Source organism: Mytilus trossulus, chromosome 2 (assembly GCF_036588685.1).
Source record: "Mytilus trossulus isolate FHL-02 chromosome 2, PNRI_Mtr1.1.1.hap1, whole genome shotgun sequence".
NCBI classification, from domain to species: Eukaryota; Metazoa; Mollusca; class Bivalvia; order Mytilida; family Mytilidae; genus Mytilus; species Mytilus trossulus.
This window is the reverse complement of record NC_086374.1, coordinates 63,452,642-63,468,800: the sequence shown is the minus strand read 5'-3', so window position 1 is coordinate 63,468,800 and position 16,159 is coordinate 63,452,642. Positions and strand designations below refer to the sequence as shown.

Below are 16,159 nucleotides of genomic sequence, written 5' to 3'. Positions count from 1 at the left end.
AAATCATTAGACACTGATGGCAGAAACAAATCTCTGGGGCGCCTAATTGCTTGCTATGTATGGTTTTGCTATATTTGGAGGCTGTAGAGTGACTTATTGTTGTTGACATCTACGTTATTGTAAGTTGATCGTTGTCTTATTGGCAATCATACCATATTTCTTATTTTGCATTCACATATCTCGATTGTGCGTATAGTTTGCGTAGCAATACCAAATTTACTGTAACATATGAACATTTCGACAGTTAGCGTGTCGTCTCGACATCATCAAATCACTATGTATTGATAAACAATCCATGATCATTTGTTTAAAACTAACTTCTGTATAATCAGTGTACACAGGTAAAATTTGCATGAAATTCACATGAAAAATTTCACGCGAGATTCGCCTCAATCGAGCTTATACATGAAACTCACGTGAAAATTTTCATAAAAATTTCACGTGAATTGAGATTCACATGAATCTGATGTGAAATTTTTCAAATGAATTTCACGTGAAATTTTCAACCAAAAAAATGATATTTTTCATGATTTTGATTAAATTTGGAAATTTATTTGTTATTTGAAATACTCTATTTTAAAAATTCATGTGAATTTCACATGAAAAAATTTTACATGATTTTTCATGTGAAATTCACATGAAGTTCACATGAGATTCACATGAAACTCACAAAAACTGATTTCACGGGAGTTTCACATATAAGCTTGTTTGAGGTGAAACTGATGTGAATTTCACGTGAGATTCACATGAATTTTTATTCACGTGAAATTGATGTGAGTTAAATTTGCCCGTGTAGAATCATCCGATTGTCGTTTTTCTAATCCGAAAATTCAATTATATTGCTGTGTTTTAGTGTTCAAATTTAGACATTTTATTATTTAGCTGGACGAAAATTGCTGAAGTAAGTATATACAAAAAATGATGAAGCATCACCGAAACGAAAATGTATCAAGCAAACAGTGTATATATTTAAATAAAAAATGTATGTATTACATTAATTCTGATTTTTCTTCAAATGTATCTAGGCAATCAATCTCATATTTTTCTTTCGATTTTCAGTTTATAAAATAAAATTGAGAATGGAAATGGGGAATGTATCAAAGAGACAACAACCCGACCATAGAAAAAATAACAGCAGAAGGTCATCAACAGGTCTTCAATGTAACGAGAAATTCACGCACACGGAGGCCTCCTTCAGCTGGCCCCTAAACAAATATATACTAGTTCAGTGATAACGAACGCAATACTAATTTCCAAATTGTACACGAGAAACTAAAATTAAAATAATACAACACTAACAAAGATCAGAGGCTCTTGACTTTGAACAGGCGCAAACAAAAGAGTTGACAGAGTTAAAGAAAAAACAACAGAGACTGTGTAGTTAAATGAATATGCTTAATTACCTTTACCATTTTGTTTACGTAGGTAATTTTTTTCAATATTGAAGTTTCGGGGAGGAATAAATTCCTTAAAACTGTAAGAGTCCAGTACGGAATCAAAATGTACTTACCAGTTAGTGCATATGACTGGATACGAAATATCATGAATAGTGCTATAAATAACAAAACCATATTCCCTATTTCAGAGATGCTATCCGGTATAGTAGTTATTACCATTAAAAGAATTGTTAAACCAAATGTCTTTCATTGTCAAACTATATCCGTAAAGCAAATACATAATATTATATAGTGATTTACAAGTATACCAATTTGCGTTTCTTGTCAATGGAATTTATACAAATTAAACAAATTAAAATATGTTCTATAAGTTACCGTCAGGAAATATTAAATGTTAATTTCAGAAGAAAAAAGCTAGACATTGTTCCTTTCAAGGTCTGTACACATTTCTCTTACAAAAACTTTACAGAATTCACGCACAACGTTAAATTTGGATTATATTTGTATGATTGAAAATGTTTCACACTCTCAGTCCGAAGCCACCTTGTCAAATGAATAAGATGCTAATTACAGGCAGAACTCAGTATAACTTTTTAATTGGCACAACCATTTATTAGATATAAGATACCGTGTAATCTATTGACTTTCAGTCTGTCGCTAATCACTGGAAGTTTGAAGTCATATTTCAGATGTGACATTTAATTTTATTGTCAATTAATGTATATTGATTTATAAATTGAACTTATCATAAAAAATATCGAGTAAGAAGGATTCTTTTTCTATCTTTTCTTACATCAAAAAATCTTTAAAAGCTTAAATTTATTTGTGTTAATTAACTCATGTCAAGCTTATGAAATTTAATTGACGTAGGTTGGAACAAGAAATGTATGCAAAGGTTATCAGGTAAGCATTGCAATAGAAAATTGTATCGAATAATTTTCCTGAATTACCTTCGTTTTGCTTGAAGTTTTGCATTTTTCCTTGTATGGCGCTTTCAAAATGTAGGATTATTCCTGGTAACATACACCAAATTAAACTTGTTATGCAGTGACGATATTTAAATGTTACATTCCGTACTATGTGACTTTTTCATAGACACCAGGATTCAAATTTTATATATACGCCAGGCGCGCGTTTGTGTCTACAAAAGATTCATCAGTGACGCTCGAATCAAAACATTTTAAAGGCCAAATAAAGTACAAAGTTGAACTTCATTGAGGACCAAGAAAATATACAGCTAAATAAGCTCATCATAGATACCGGGACTAAATTTTGTATATACGTCAAACGCGCGTTTCATCTTTAAAAGACTCATCAGTGACGCTCGAATCCAAAAAAGTTAAAAATGCCAAAACAAAGTACGATGCCAAAAAAAAGTACGAAGTTGAAGAGCATAGATTCCTGAGGTAAAAAAACCTTAATATTTCAAACAGTCAAAATATGTTACACGTATGTTATACAACCACTATATGTGCTATAGAGGTTTCAGCATTACAAAATGGATGCATATGTCCAAAACCAGGAGCCAGTAATCAAGTATCTACTGTTGGTTTTTTTCTGTCATCATTGACATAAAAAAAAGAAGACGTAGTATAATTGTCAATGAGAAAGCTCTTCACAAGAGACTTAATGACACAGTAATTAACAGCTTTATGCCACCATATGTCCTTCAACAATGAGAAAAGTCCATACCTAAATCGAGAGAAAAAACAGGCTAGTAAATATACACAAAAATAAGGAAAAACAAATATATAACAGAGCGACAAACGACAACCACCGAATTACAGGCTCCCGACTGGAGACAGGCACATACAAAAGAAGCGAGATTAAACGTGTCAGCAGGACCCAAACTCTCTCCCTAACCTTAGACAATGTTTTTACAGTGCAACATAAGAACAAACTATAAAAATCAGTTGGAAACGGCTTAACTCATCAGATGAACAAATAATAAATGCAAATGACCAAAACATAGTGTGAACGTGACCGGATACTTGTACATCTCAACAATAAAAGACACTAAGTACAGATCTGAGAGTGCTCTCAGTTACTGGCGGCTAGTTCATAGCCAATAACAACTTCTAATAAAAAATGCATCAAATACTAAATAGTCAATCAGTACACATTCAACAGCTAATTGATTCTGTGTAAAGACAGTCAATGAAAGACATGACATTGTGCAATGCCCTGATATAGGAATCAACAAATTGTATATCCATGAAATTTCATATGTATAAAACAATAATATATTGAATTTTTCATTTACTAATAACAAAATGAATACCAATACCAACAAATTAATATTCAAAAATTTTAAAGTCCGCTCATTTTTCTAGCCTTAATTAATTCATGCTCTTGTTGTTTTTAGATTTTTTTAATCTTGGGGTCTTTTATAGCTGAATATAAGTTTCAGGTTTGAACAAAGGTGAAAGTCATACGGTGACTTGTAAATGTTTGCGTATTTGTCATTTGATCTGTATACCATTTTCATTTTGGACATATGAAGTGTTAATAAGCATTCAAAGTGATATTATAACGTTGGAAATGTCGATCAGCTTCGTTTCAACCTTCGCGTTAGTTCAACTGATTCACCTTTATCATAAAAATGTGTTTCCTGTTTTCTATATCATTGATATCAATGAACTTTATAATTACTAAGCAAATTTCAATATTTTAATATCCGGTTGCAATGAAAGCTGCTGTTGAATACCAAATATAACTGCAGTATACACATCACAATTTCATTAATTACAAGTCAAGGTAAAACAAAACATGTGATAGACATATAAACAATTGTACGCACCGCCAATCGTCAAAGCTAGAAACATATCAGAACCAGCAATAATATTCGTGTTGTTTATTTTTTAGTTTTCTATGTTGTGTCATGTGTAGTATTGCTTTTCTGTTTGTCCTTTTCGTTTTTAGCCATGACGTTTTCAGTTCATTTTCGATTTATGAGTTTGACTGTCCCTAAGGTATCTTACTTCCCTCTTTTATGTCCGTTGTGAAACTCTAGTACAGCTAGGATTGGTATAGTATTGATAAGCTCGCATATGAGCACTGTGAAGACCAACAAAATAGTGATAAAGAGCGTCAACTGTATGAAGTGATAATTAAAATTAATTAAACCATGTTTTATTCCACCATTTTCTACATAAAAAATGCCTGTACCAAGTCAAGCATATGACAGTTAATATCCATTTGTTTGATGTGTTTGAGCTTTCGATTTTTCCATTTGATTAGGGAAATTTTCTTCTATCTTATGATTCATAAATAGGTTGTAAGCTCTAGATATACCTCTGTCTCTTAGTGAAGTCACCACAATTACAAATCATGTTTGGTTTATAACAATCCAAATATATGTTTGTTTATTTTTTTCAGGTTGTTTACTCATTTCATCCAATTACTGACTGTTCACCATCGTCTTGCCTGTAATAGAGATTAATTTCTTTGCTCTAGACATATATTTAAGTCCAACTACACGTTTAAATTCTTAAAACTCTTACACACGAAAAGGGTTATATGCGGAATTTAACACATATTATTTCATAATTTTCAATTTCCTATAGTAAATGACCATGTAAGTTCTTACAGTCAAATATATAGAAACGATCATAACTATACAAATACTAAGTCTTACCTTATTTTGAATTCTAGTGCAACAAAAAAAATCATCTAAAATAAGATGTGTTAAATACAAGTCTATTTAACAATCAATAGGTCAATAGTAGTGGAGTTGGCTGGTTGTGGTATGGATCAAATGTAAGATACTTATAATACCGGAAGTCAGTTATCGACCGATATTTGATCACAAGTGATGTTTTATTATTACAATTAGGCAATTAAAACTTCATTCATTATATTCAGATTTTTTTAAAATAAAATACAAGCAATATTTATGTAGAAGGGAACATACATTTGATTTATTGCACATGGATAGACGTCATTTTAAAAATCAAAGATGACCGCCATTAGGCGCTGATAGTGTAATGTTTTCTTTTTCAAGTTGATAGTTAAAAAACAAATTTTCTATTTCAAATGTTTAAATTGTGTTAAGTCCTTAATACTATTACGAAATGATATCAACATGATAATTTAAGATTTCCCCCGTCTTAGAAAGTAAATAAGAAATGTGCCAACTAAAAGTTGGTTGGCCGTTATTAAATAACCGTTTCACAAAGATACCGAATATGTTCCTTGCATTGTAACTACAATTCCCCCCCCCCTTTTTCATGAATATGACCTACCGAATTGGACTATTTCCGGGTTTGTGATTACATGAGCAACACGATGGGTGCCACAGGTGAACCAGAATCTGCTTACCCTTCCAGAGCACATGAGATCACCCCCAGTTTTTGGTTTGGTTCGAGTTGCTTAGCCTTTAATATTTTTATCTTGTGTCATGTGTACTATTATTTGTCTGTTTGTCTTTTTTCTTCATTTTTAGCCATGGCGTTGTCAGTTTATTTTCGATCTTTGCGTTTGACTGTCCCTCTGGTATATTTTGCCTATCTTTTAAAAAACTAAACTTACATCCTTTTACACAAAGGATAGTTTGTTAGGCTACATGAATAATCATCCCACTTGAAATCTTGGTTCACCATCATTCCTAAACAGTGTTGATTGTTGCCTGCATTGTTGGGTTCGTTCGGAAACCAGTTAGTGTATTGAATCAGTTCCATGTCGTCTGCCCACATCCACATACCCTCCAGTAACATATCTGTTCCTCCCAACCACACCTCTGTTGAATGACCTGTTACTAGAATATAGAATTTGTTTTTTTTTTTTGTATATTTATCAATACAAATCTTATAATTATCATTATTTGTAAACACAAAATTTTAAAAGGTGTCATTACAACATAAAAGTAAAAGGAAACAAAATACTCAAAACCATGGATAGAATCAAATAACTTAATATTTGATTGGCATTTGTTTATGAATTGTTATGGGCTAACTAGGGTATAAAAATATGACAATTCCTTAGCCTTGTACCTAATGTTTTTACATTGTTAATTTTCTATCGTCACTAGTGTAACCAATGGTATAAATATTAAAGGCAACAGTAGTACCACTGTTTAATAGTCATGATTCGATTAAGCAAAAACAAACCCGAGTAACATACTAGAACATAGTGAAACACATTAAATATAACCAAAAACACTGAACTTCAACAATGGACACGTATTGTGTTTAAGACTATAAATTCATTTTGGTTATTGTATCAGTGAACCTTAGAGCATCTATACTTAAATATGCACATTAAAAGAAAAACCACTCAAAAGAGATCACATAAAACCTAAGCAGTATTTCACAAAAAATTAAACAATAAACGGGTGCCGCAGGTACGTTATATTTTCCTTGGTTCTCTTTAATTGATAGGATGATTTAGGATAGTCAGAATGCAGTCATTATTTTTTAGTTATGGTATATTGGAAGACGATACATATTTAAAAACACAATAAATTGGTACAATTCTTCAAATTGTTGAAAACTTTAACGGTCGTACATCTGTAAAAGAATTAATCATCAGTTTAGAAAAGAAGAAAAAAAATGCCATGGTGAAAAAGTATGATGTTAATAACACAAATTGTTAAAAATCTTAATTTCTATTTTTCAGATTACATAATATGAAGGCCATTTCTGTTTTCTGAATTTTTATATTTCAACTTAATCGTTAATATTTTTCACAGCTCCCTATATTTACAGCTGGGTTTTTTTTGTAGGTAAAGCTATATTTTCTTTATGGTCTTGCGAAAATTATATTAAACATACTGAATACCACAATTAATTGGCATCAAAACCACAAATTTCCTGTGCCATGAATATATAATCATGTCATTATATTATGAACATATAAACTTGTTGCGTTCACAATCTTATTGAAGAACTTCTTAATATTCTACCAAACAAATGATCAAAACATTGGGGAATATGTTTTGTGGTGACAAAAATATAATTTCAACCAGGTTGTACTGTAGCTAGGAAACAATGCTAGTGACATTTAAGAGTCTTCATTGTATGCATCTAACTATCCGATTTGCATTAAGTAGTACTGTGTTAACTTACTGTTTGCTTTTTTCAACATCTGAACAATGAATGTGTTCTCTGCGCCGTTTTCTATCCATGCTAATTTTGCTTTTACTGCATCACAGAGTCGCTGGATGTATATTAAATCAATATTACATAATTATACTTATTTAACCTCCGTTTCCTTTTTTTATTTTATTCTAACGGCATTTTTATTAGAGAGTCGTATGTTTTAGCTTCTCTCCGACCAATACTATGTAAACCTGAGTCAATGATAAGTCCGACAGGTATATATATATATATATATTTAAATATCTAGATGAGGATTAAAATTTATTTAATTTGATTAAAAAGTTTAAACATTAACATATAGGAAACCATTAAAGAAATGATGATAGTTCGTTCCGAATAATAGAGTAATGTTTCGATATACTTGAATCGTGTGTATGGTAGTGTTATCATAAGAGGGACATTAATGGCATTTCTATTTTCTTTAATCGGCCTAGTATTTATTTCACTTGTTTATTAAATCTAAATTATTATTTCTAAGATTTAAAACAAAATTTACATTTTCTTGTAACAAGTCACTTAAAGTTAAAGTTTTAGAATTACCAAAGCTTCTGCCCATGTCGTTGGAACCGGAAGTAGTACATAACAGTTATTTTCATGAGTGGTAAATCCCGAAGGACAGGCAAATGACACTGAAAAAAACACAACGAAAGTTCGAAAAAAGTTTCAACTAATGTTAACTTATGACGTCCAGCGACAAATATTTCAGACAGATTCGAGACAAAATACCTTACGTATATCTGGTTTATTATAATCTTCTTCAGAGCCCATTAAAGAAATTACAAAAAAAAACACCACAAGATTATGATATTAACATGATTAATGTACACAACAACAAAGTACAACTTTGGAGGACTTATATGTTTCGATCTGTTATTTTCTGATATGCAAAAAAAACCATAATAATCTGTATCGATAAATATTGTTCATCACGATGAATTTGAAATGCGTATATGCAAGGAACAGCAGTCTCATTCATTCTAAAGACTTTTTTTATTCAAACGATTTGTTTGCTCTACATGAAAGACGTGCGTCAATAAAACAATCAGCACTCACTGGTAAAGAAATAAATCTGATGTACATCTTTACTCCAATATAAAAATAGATATGGGAAGATAATATATGCGGTTTTGCAGCTTAACATATAGAACTATACAAGAATGACGATGTCAGACATTTTATGGTTTTACCTGACACAAAGAATAGAGCAGTGAGGCTTGTGAGAAGAATGGTGTGATCCATGGCGACCGAGATAAGACGACCGAGATAAGCCATGCCTGTCTGATTGACGCTGTAATTTCTGTTATCTCATTTGTTCTATTGTAATTCATAGATATGTTAATTATTCAAACGTATACGTTCTGTTTTAAAATTGAAAAAAAATATTAAATGAGACGTTGTAAAACTAAATTATGAAAGACATCCACGGATACGAATATAAGTTTATTAAAGAAATGCATCAAAATAAGACAATATCAAATTTTTAAGAATAATTTAATTAATAAAAAAATAAATAAAGATAGTAATATGTAAGTGAGTTCTTGCATCCCAGTACACTTGAGATTAAGGACATTTATGAAACGAGATTAGAAAAACAAAGGATATAGTGACAATGACAAAAATGGAAAAAAAAGGGAGACGTTTCAGAGGCGGTTCCAGCCATTTTTAAAAAGGGGGTCCGAACCCAGTACAAAGGGGATTTCCAACTATATGTCCCAATTGAAATGCATTGATCGTCCAAAAAAGGGAGTTCCAACCCCCGGAACCCTCCAACTGGATCCGCCACTGCGTTTATCCTATAAACTCATCCGGTCGGGCACCCTTTTTAATATATGGGATTTCCTTAATTTTTACCGGATTTCCTCAGGGAAATCTGTTATTGATTTTGGGATGTACGGAAGGCAGGCGGGTTATCTGCTGCCAAATAGTGTCCTTGCGTTGACTGATGACTCGTTCAAATTTTGATATGTAGTTACTGATGTCAAAATGCAAGTCAAGATCAATATTTATGATTGTCACTTTCACAATTCATGAGTTATATATGGTCCTTGTAATATTGGAAAATGCCAGGACACAAATAAATGTTAAAAAATATTCCGTTTAATTTTACTTTCATTCTGACAGACTGTTGATAGTTACCTTGAATTGTCTTAATCGATTTATAAAATTAAAACATTGGTAAACTACTGGGCTTTTTTTTATCCTCAATGCTCTTCAACTACGTACTTTATTTGGACTTTTTAACTTTTTGTATTCGAGCGTCACTGATGAGTCTTTTGTAGATGAAACACGCGTCTGCCGCAAATACAATCTAAACCCTGGTATCTATGATGAGTTTATTTGCATATATTTACACATCAAGAGCCTATACCTGTGACTGCGTCAAAGAGACAGACATCCTTACATTGATTCTTAAGTTCATACTTTATATAAAAGAAACACTTAGGTCACCAGCATAGTGTATTTAAATAAATGTAAATGATAATTCAGAAACACAGGATCCTCATAACTGAAGTTTCGTAGTACCGGCGATCTAGTACAAAGTAAAATCACAAAAATACTGAACTCTGGTGAAACTTCAAAACAAAGACTCCCTAATACAATGGCAAAATCAAAACCCCAAACACATCAAACGAATGGATAACAACAACTTGCTTATTCCTGTCTTGGTACAGGTATGTTCTTATGTAGGAATGGTTGATTAAACCTGCATTTATATCTAGCTAAATATATTACTTGTATGACAGTCTTAAACGATGTATGGGTCAATAAGAACGCTTAAAGACTTGATTTAACAGTCATGAAACATTTTTTTCTAATTTTATTGGTTGCAATTTATGGTTGGTGTAACTTAGAAACTGTTATTGATAGAACATGGTCAGTAAGAAAGAGTATTTGTTCAACAAAATGCTGTACTTTTTCTATTTTTATCGCATTCCAAAATGAATAATTCGGAATTGCAGAGTTACATATTTCTATCCTGAACATACTAGTATTGTCAAATACATTTTGTATATAACGACCATATGTATATTAATGCATCATGTGCATGCAGTGCGCTTTTAAACAAAATACTCATTTCATCCCAATAAAACCATCGACATCAAGGTAAAAAGTAAAAGAGAACAAAAATACTTAACTCCAAGGAAAATTCACCGATATATCCTTTACCAAATGAAAAATTCAAAATCTCAAATCACATGCATCAAATGAACAGAAAACAATATCATATTATTAAAACAAAGTTAAAGGAACTAATGTAACGCACTGAAAAATGTTATTTTCTTAAGACAAGCAAGTGAACGCATGGTAATGCTAAACAATTTTGTAGTTTCATGTGCTTTGGATGTTTCAATGATAAATTTCTATCAAGTGTTTGCGTTACTTAACTGTTATGGTATGTTAAAGCTCCTATAAAACGGCTTAATTTGGAAAACACTGCTTACTATGAATAGGTTTTGCAGTGTTAATGGCCACCAAAGATAAACAACTGCTTAATAAAGTATGTTTTCTTTAAATTATAAAGAGTTTTAGACTTTTTGAAACCGAAATTAGTTATCAGAGACCTCAACTCCAGGGGGGAATGTACATTTAAAAAAACAAATCATCTGTCCTTCGTGTACATGCTTTTAATATAACTACTATATAATTTTTAACATTTAAAAAGTAAAATTATCAATCATTGAAATTTATAAAATTTCTACAAATATTACAATCAATCGCAAATAATAAAAAAAATCAAACAAGTATGTATACATACTGAATATAAACAATGATATGCAACATGTTAATAAAAAATACACAACCATGTAACCTTCAAAGAGATGGTGTTTTGAGAACAGATACTCGGATTTGATAATGCCATTTCAAGTTCTACTATTGAAGAAAAAAACAGGAAACTTTCATGTTTCTTTCCATTCCCTTTTGGCCTGTAATTTTATCCCTCTTAAACTTCTATTCAAAAAAATTATAGAATTAAATCCAATAAATAAATTATAAGAATAAGTTAAGATATATGTCCAAAACCCCTTATAGCACAAATAATACAAAAAACTAATAAACACGCTTCAAAAGTTTAAGATATGTGAATTAATTCATCAAAATGCATGAAACAAAAAGTCAGTTTTACTTTGGCAAATCATAAAAATACTAGTTTGATAAACAGATTGTCGTGGATTCAGTTATATGTTGGTAGATGGAACACAATGCTGAAGCAGTAAACCTCGAATACCTTTAAACATTAAAGCCACAGAGCTGATTATTATCTTGACCACTAAACATGCTAAAAGTCGAATGAAATCTAAATAATTTTATAAAAAAAAAAAGTTACGATCTTCTTTCACATCAAGTTACTGATTTAAAAAAAGGACGGGGGTATTCAAGAAAACTGATAGTTTACGCATAGGATGGTTGCTTTCACATCTATTTTCGTAAAACTGAGTTTCTATAATTGTAAACGTATAGCTTGCAGTCTGTAGCTAATTAAAAAATAAAAAATAATTTCAATAGAAATTTGTAATGCTACGAAATATATTGCTTTATAAACTTAATAATCAAAATTACAAAAGTTCAAACACGACCTTAATTATGAATTATAGATAAAATTATTGATCCTATAAGGGTATTAGTAGTGCATAATATCATTTGAGTTTAAATAGGTACATTAAAAATACATTGATTCCATTTGATTTATAGACCAAAAAAAGTTGATGAAACCTAGAAATATAGGTGAATATCAATATAAATCTAACATACGTACACTAAAAAGGTTTTGACAGTTTTAAAAGTCTTTTATGGTTACTGAAATTCTGTTGTCATAAAATATTGATGCATTTTAACAAATTCCACGTGTTGTTTACTTGCTATATTATTTTTTAGGAGAGGGAGGGGGTAAAAATATCCTTTTTGCATAAATTTGTAAAATTTGGCAAAATATATGAGCTCGCATGTTCAGAGATCAAACATAACGTTTTCACAGCACAAAAATGCACAGATGAAACTAAGATACTGTAATTAAAACAAAACTTTAATGTAGAATAAGTTCAAGGAGAAAATTTGGGGGGTCAAAATTGAATTCTTTTAAATATCGAATAACAAAAACACTTTGTTTCTTCGGCATATTCTGCTACAATTAAATTAGACTTTTGGATTGTTTGGATTGTTTTTATTTTTAAACTTAATAGCAACATTTTTGGGGTATTTTTTTTAACAATATTTGATACGTTTGGTGACGTTAGTTTTTCGACAAACCATCGGCATTCCTATGCGAACCAATTGTGCTGTTATTAGCGTTATCCTTTAACTTCACATACCAATATATATATGATGTCCTCTCACTAAACATTTCAAAGGTGAATTGACTATGTTTAAAGCATCCATACCACAAAACTCGAAATACAGTATGACATAGGCACACGTGTGCTGTCTCATATTTATAAATTGACAATAAGAGTCAATTGAAAACTAGTGTTTACGACCGAAGAGATGATTTTATCTTTCCTATTCTTAACTTTCTATTCCTCTATTTAGCAACATTCCAACGGGTACTGCATAAAGAGAATACATCACTCAGTTAACGCAAAATTAAAGATCTTGTGTCCAATATTAGAATTTCCTTAATATGATGGTGTTACTAACAATGAGGCCATTGAACCAATGTTTCCTAGAAGTAAAGGTCTATTATTCCAAGGAATGGTGAATGGACAGCTTCGTTATTCGGTCGACCGTTATGACATTTATATGTTGGGTTTGTAACAATTGTGGTAGTATACGAAGAATGAAAACTAACCGTTTAACGTGAACAGTGAATAATAATTGTTTTCAACAAACACGGCGAGAAACAGAATTTCAATTATAAAACACATTAAATAAATCGAAGGAACAATTCGCGTGAAAATATATATCTTTTCTACCATCGACGTTATGGAGAAGTTAAGAATTACTTTAGTTTTATTTGGTTGTACATGAAACAATTTGCTTTTCATCCTTGAGTTTTCTCAAAAATTAATTAAGTTACAAAATTATATTTTTCCCAGATAGATGTATGCCAGCCAAATAACAATTACCAAATAGCTTCTACTGTTATAATTCCAGTGTCAATCGAACCCGCATATTTCAGTCACATCACTACGCAATCTTTTTTCTTTTCTTCTTGTGGCGGAGGTGATGCCGGGGTAGGTTGTGTCCTTTGCTGACGTCTTTGTTGTTGTACAGCAACATCCGGGGCTGGTCTACGCTGCTGAACAGCTCCTGCTTGTTGTCCTCTGTTTGCGCCGGATTGAGGTCGACGCTGCTGAACAGCTCCAATTTGTTGTCCACTGTTTGCGCCAGATTGAGGTCTACCCGTAAGTTTACCAGCAATAGATCGCAATTCTTTCTCCACATTCTTCATTGGTTCCAAATAGCAGTATTCCAGCCACATTTTTCGAAAGCATAAAATTTGCTTGACATGTGTAGTCTGGCCGCCAATAATGATTTCTTCGGTGATCAAAAAGCGATGACGGACAGCTCCTAGTTTGTAAAACTTGTTTATGTCGTTGCCACACATTTCTTCGTCTAGAAAAAGACATTTGTTTATCAGTTCATCAGGAGAAAATCGAACGCAAAGCAACAGAAGAAGATCCCTTTCCTCATCAGTCAACTGCCTGTACCGAGAATAATTTCTCAACTTTTTTATTTTATCCGGACTTGCCTGCCGATCCATATCCATTGCATAGCAAATACTATCAAAATAGTACATTAGTTTTGCTATTGGATTTTCAGGAACTTCCACATCTCGTCCGAATTCATTCACACCTACTTCTGTTTTGCCAATGATAGCGGCAGCCATTTCACATTATTCAGGTATTTACCTACGAAACTATAACTTTAAAACAGTATATCACTTCCTTAATCTGCATCATATTTTACAAAAAACGAAAGTAAAAATTTGAAAAAAATGTTAACTCAAACTTAATTCATTTTATTATCAATAGTTTGAATTTGGAAGTTTTTTGTATTTATAACAAATTCTTAATGTCTTGACTAAATCGAGTAAGTTCTTTCGTTTTATTTTGAGACACGTGATTACTATAAATATTTATGTGTTAAATGACTTCTGTATTTAAAATCGGTTATCTAGTATGCTTTGAAACATGAGTGTTTCTTTTTAAATGTACTATCATTGTTACACGAGATAAAGGACAGTTGACTTTTTTTTATTCGAGCGTCACTGATGAGTTTGTTGTAGACGAAACGCGCGTCTGGTGAAAATACAAAATTTCAATCCTGGTATCTATGATGAGTTTATTTATAACCACTGGGTCGATGCCACTGCTGGTGGAGTTTATATTCCCCAAAAGTATCACAAGCCCAGTAGTCAGCACTTCTGTGTTGACATTGAATTATCATCGATATGTCACCATAAGTTAAATGTTTACAAAACTTGATTTTTTTAATTACCAAGGCTTTTCGGAGGCTTTTCTATATACCGCTGGAATTGGATAATCTTATATGTGTTTGGCAAAATTTTTAGGAGTTTTCAGTCCTCAATGCTCTTTAACTTCGTACTTTATTTATTTTATTTTTTTTACTTTTTTTTAATTCGAGCGTCGCTGAAGAGTCTTTTGTTGACAAAACCGCGTCTGGAGAAAGTACAAAATTTCGATACTGGTATCTATGATGAGCTTATTGATACGCTAAAGCCATTAATCTTTAATACCTGCATAGTTCATTGGCTTACTTGGACTTTGTAAAACATCACAGTGTCTTGGAAGAAAATATATTAACCAGGGTTATGTCACAGAACGTCGTCCTTTTTTTTTTTAAATCATCGCAAAATACCTTGTTGATAAATATTCCGTATCAACTTCACAAATAATACACGATAGTCTTGAAGTATAGATTTAGGTATTGTAGTTGTTTATCATCTTAATCATTATATTTATCAAAGTTGTACATATATCGATACAGTTTGTTTTGTTTGGTAAGGAACATGTGTTTATGCTATTTAAAGAAAGGTCTGTTTGATTGGATATATAAAGTATGCGGGGAAACATTTTATGCACGGGTGGTTTGATAGTAGTTAAAGTCATTCGAGTCATTGCAGTCAAGTGCTCTAGATGCTTTTTTCCAAATAAATAATTATGAAAATTATTTATTTACAGGTTGATAGTCCAAGAAGAGTCGCAAATATTGATGTTGCAGTGCTAGTTAGAGACAGACAATTTTAATAATTTTCATTGATATACAATGAATTACGTGTACTTATTACCTGAATAAAATGCACTTGACTTTTGCAAGTGGCTACTCCCATGTGAGAGTTTTGTATTATATTGATAAATGTTTTATGTTCGGTTGAGGTTACGAATTAGAACATAATGATAATTAAGTGTTATAGTGTTATTTTCTTTGTCTTTGTAAATTAATACTTAAAGTTTAATAGTGGTTTTTTTTTGTGATATCCATTTGATTGGGTTTGTTACTTGCACATCCCCGTCATTCTGTTACTGTTCATGTGCTATGGTAATTTTATTGTATCTCTCCTGCAATCTGAATGGTTAATAACCCGGTGTAATTAACACCCTATCCTTGTTACCGGGGAATAACTTTAATAAATGTTGTCAAAATTACCAAAAAAATCCAAATGTCCCAAAAAATATGGAAAAATAAAAAATAAAAAAAATTGAC

The 16,159-nt window shown here is 31.5% G+C and overlaps 2 protein-coding genes across 2 annotated transcripts; both read right to left on the bottom strand.

Moving 5' to 3' along the window:
* Positions 1 to 4,764: 4,764 nt before the first annotated feature.
* LOC134705318 (perlucin-like) lies at positions 4,765 to 8,768 on the bottom strand. The gene is made up of 5 exons (XM_063564063.1): positions 8,683 to 8,768; positions 8,036 to 8,124; positions 7,463 to 7,553; positions 5,928 to 6,153; positions 4,765 to 4,823 (listed from the first exon to the last, which is right to left on the bottom strand). The coding sequence occupies exons 1-5, from the start codon at positions 8,765 to 8,767 to the stop codon at positions 4,790 to 4,792; spliced, it is 525 nt and encodes a 174-aa protein (XP_063420133.1). The 5' UTR covers position 8,768; the 3' UTR covers positions 4,765 to 4,789.
* Positions 8,769 to 13,482: 4,714 nt separating this feature from the next.
* On the bottom strand, positions 13,483 to 14,379 carry LOC134705317 (uncharacterized). Its single transcript, XM_063564062.1, has one exon. The coding sequence runs from the start codon at positions 14,319 to 14,321 to the stop codon at positions 13,611 to 13,613; it is 711 nt and encodes a 236-aa protein (XP_063420132.1). The 5' UTR covers positions 14,322 to 14,379; the 3' UTR covers positions 13,483 to 13,610.
* Positions 14,380 to 16,159: the final 1,780 nt, after the last annotated feature.

Bases quoted from the DNA above. Each gene is read 5' to 3' on its own strand.
- LOC134705318 (XM_063564063.1), bottom strand. From the start codon at position 8,767: ATGGCTTATCTCGGTCGTCTTATCTCGGTCGCCATGGATCACACCATT. The intron at 8,125-8,682 runs GTAAAACCATAA...TGTTTTTTTCAG, and splicing joins TGCTCTATTCTTTGTGTCAG to TGTCATTTGCCTGTCCTTCG. The intron at 6,154-7,462 runs GTAAGTTAACAC...TCTATATTCTAG, and splicing joins GATGTTGAAAAAAGCAAACA to TAACAGGTCATTCAACAGAG.
- LOC134705317 (XM_063564062.1), bottom strand. From the start codon at position 14,321: ATGGCTGCCGCTATCATTGGCAAAACAGAAGTAGGTGTGAATGAATTC.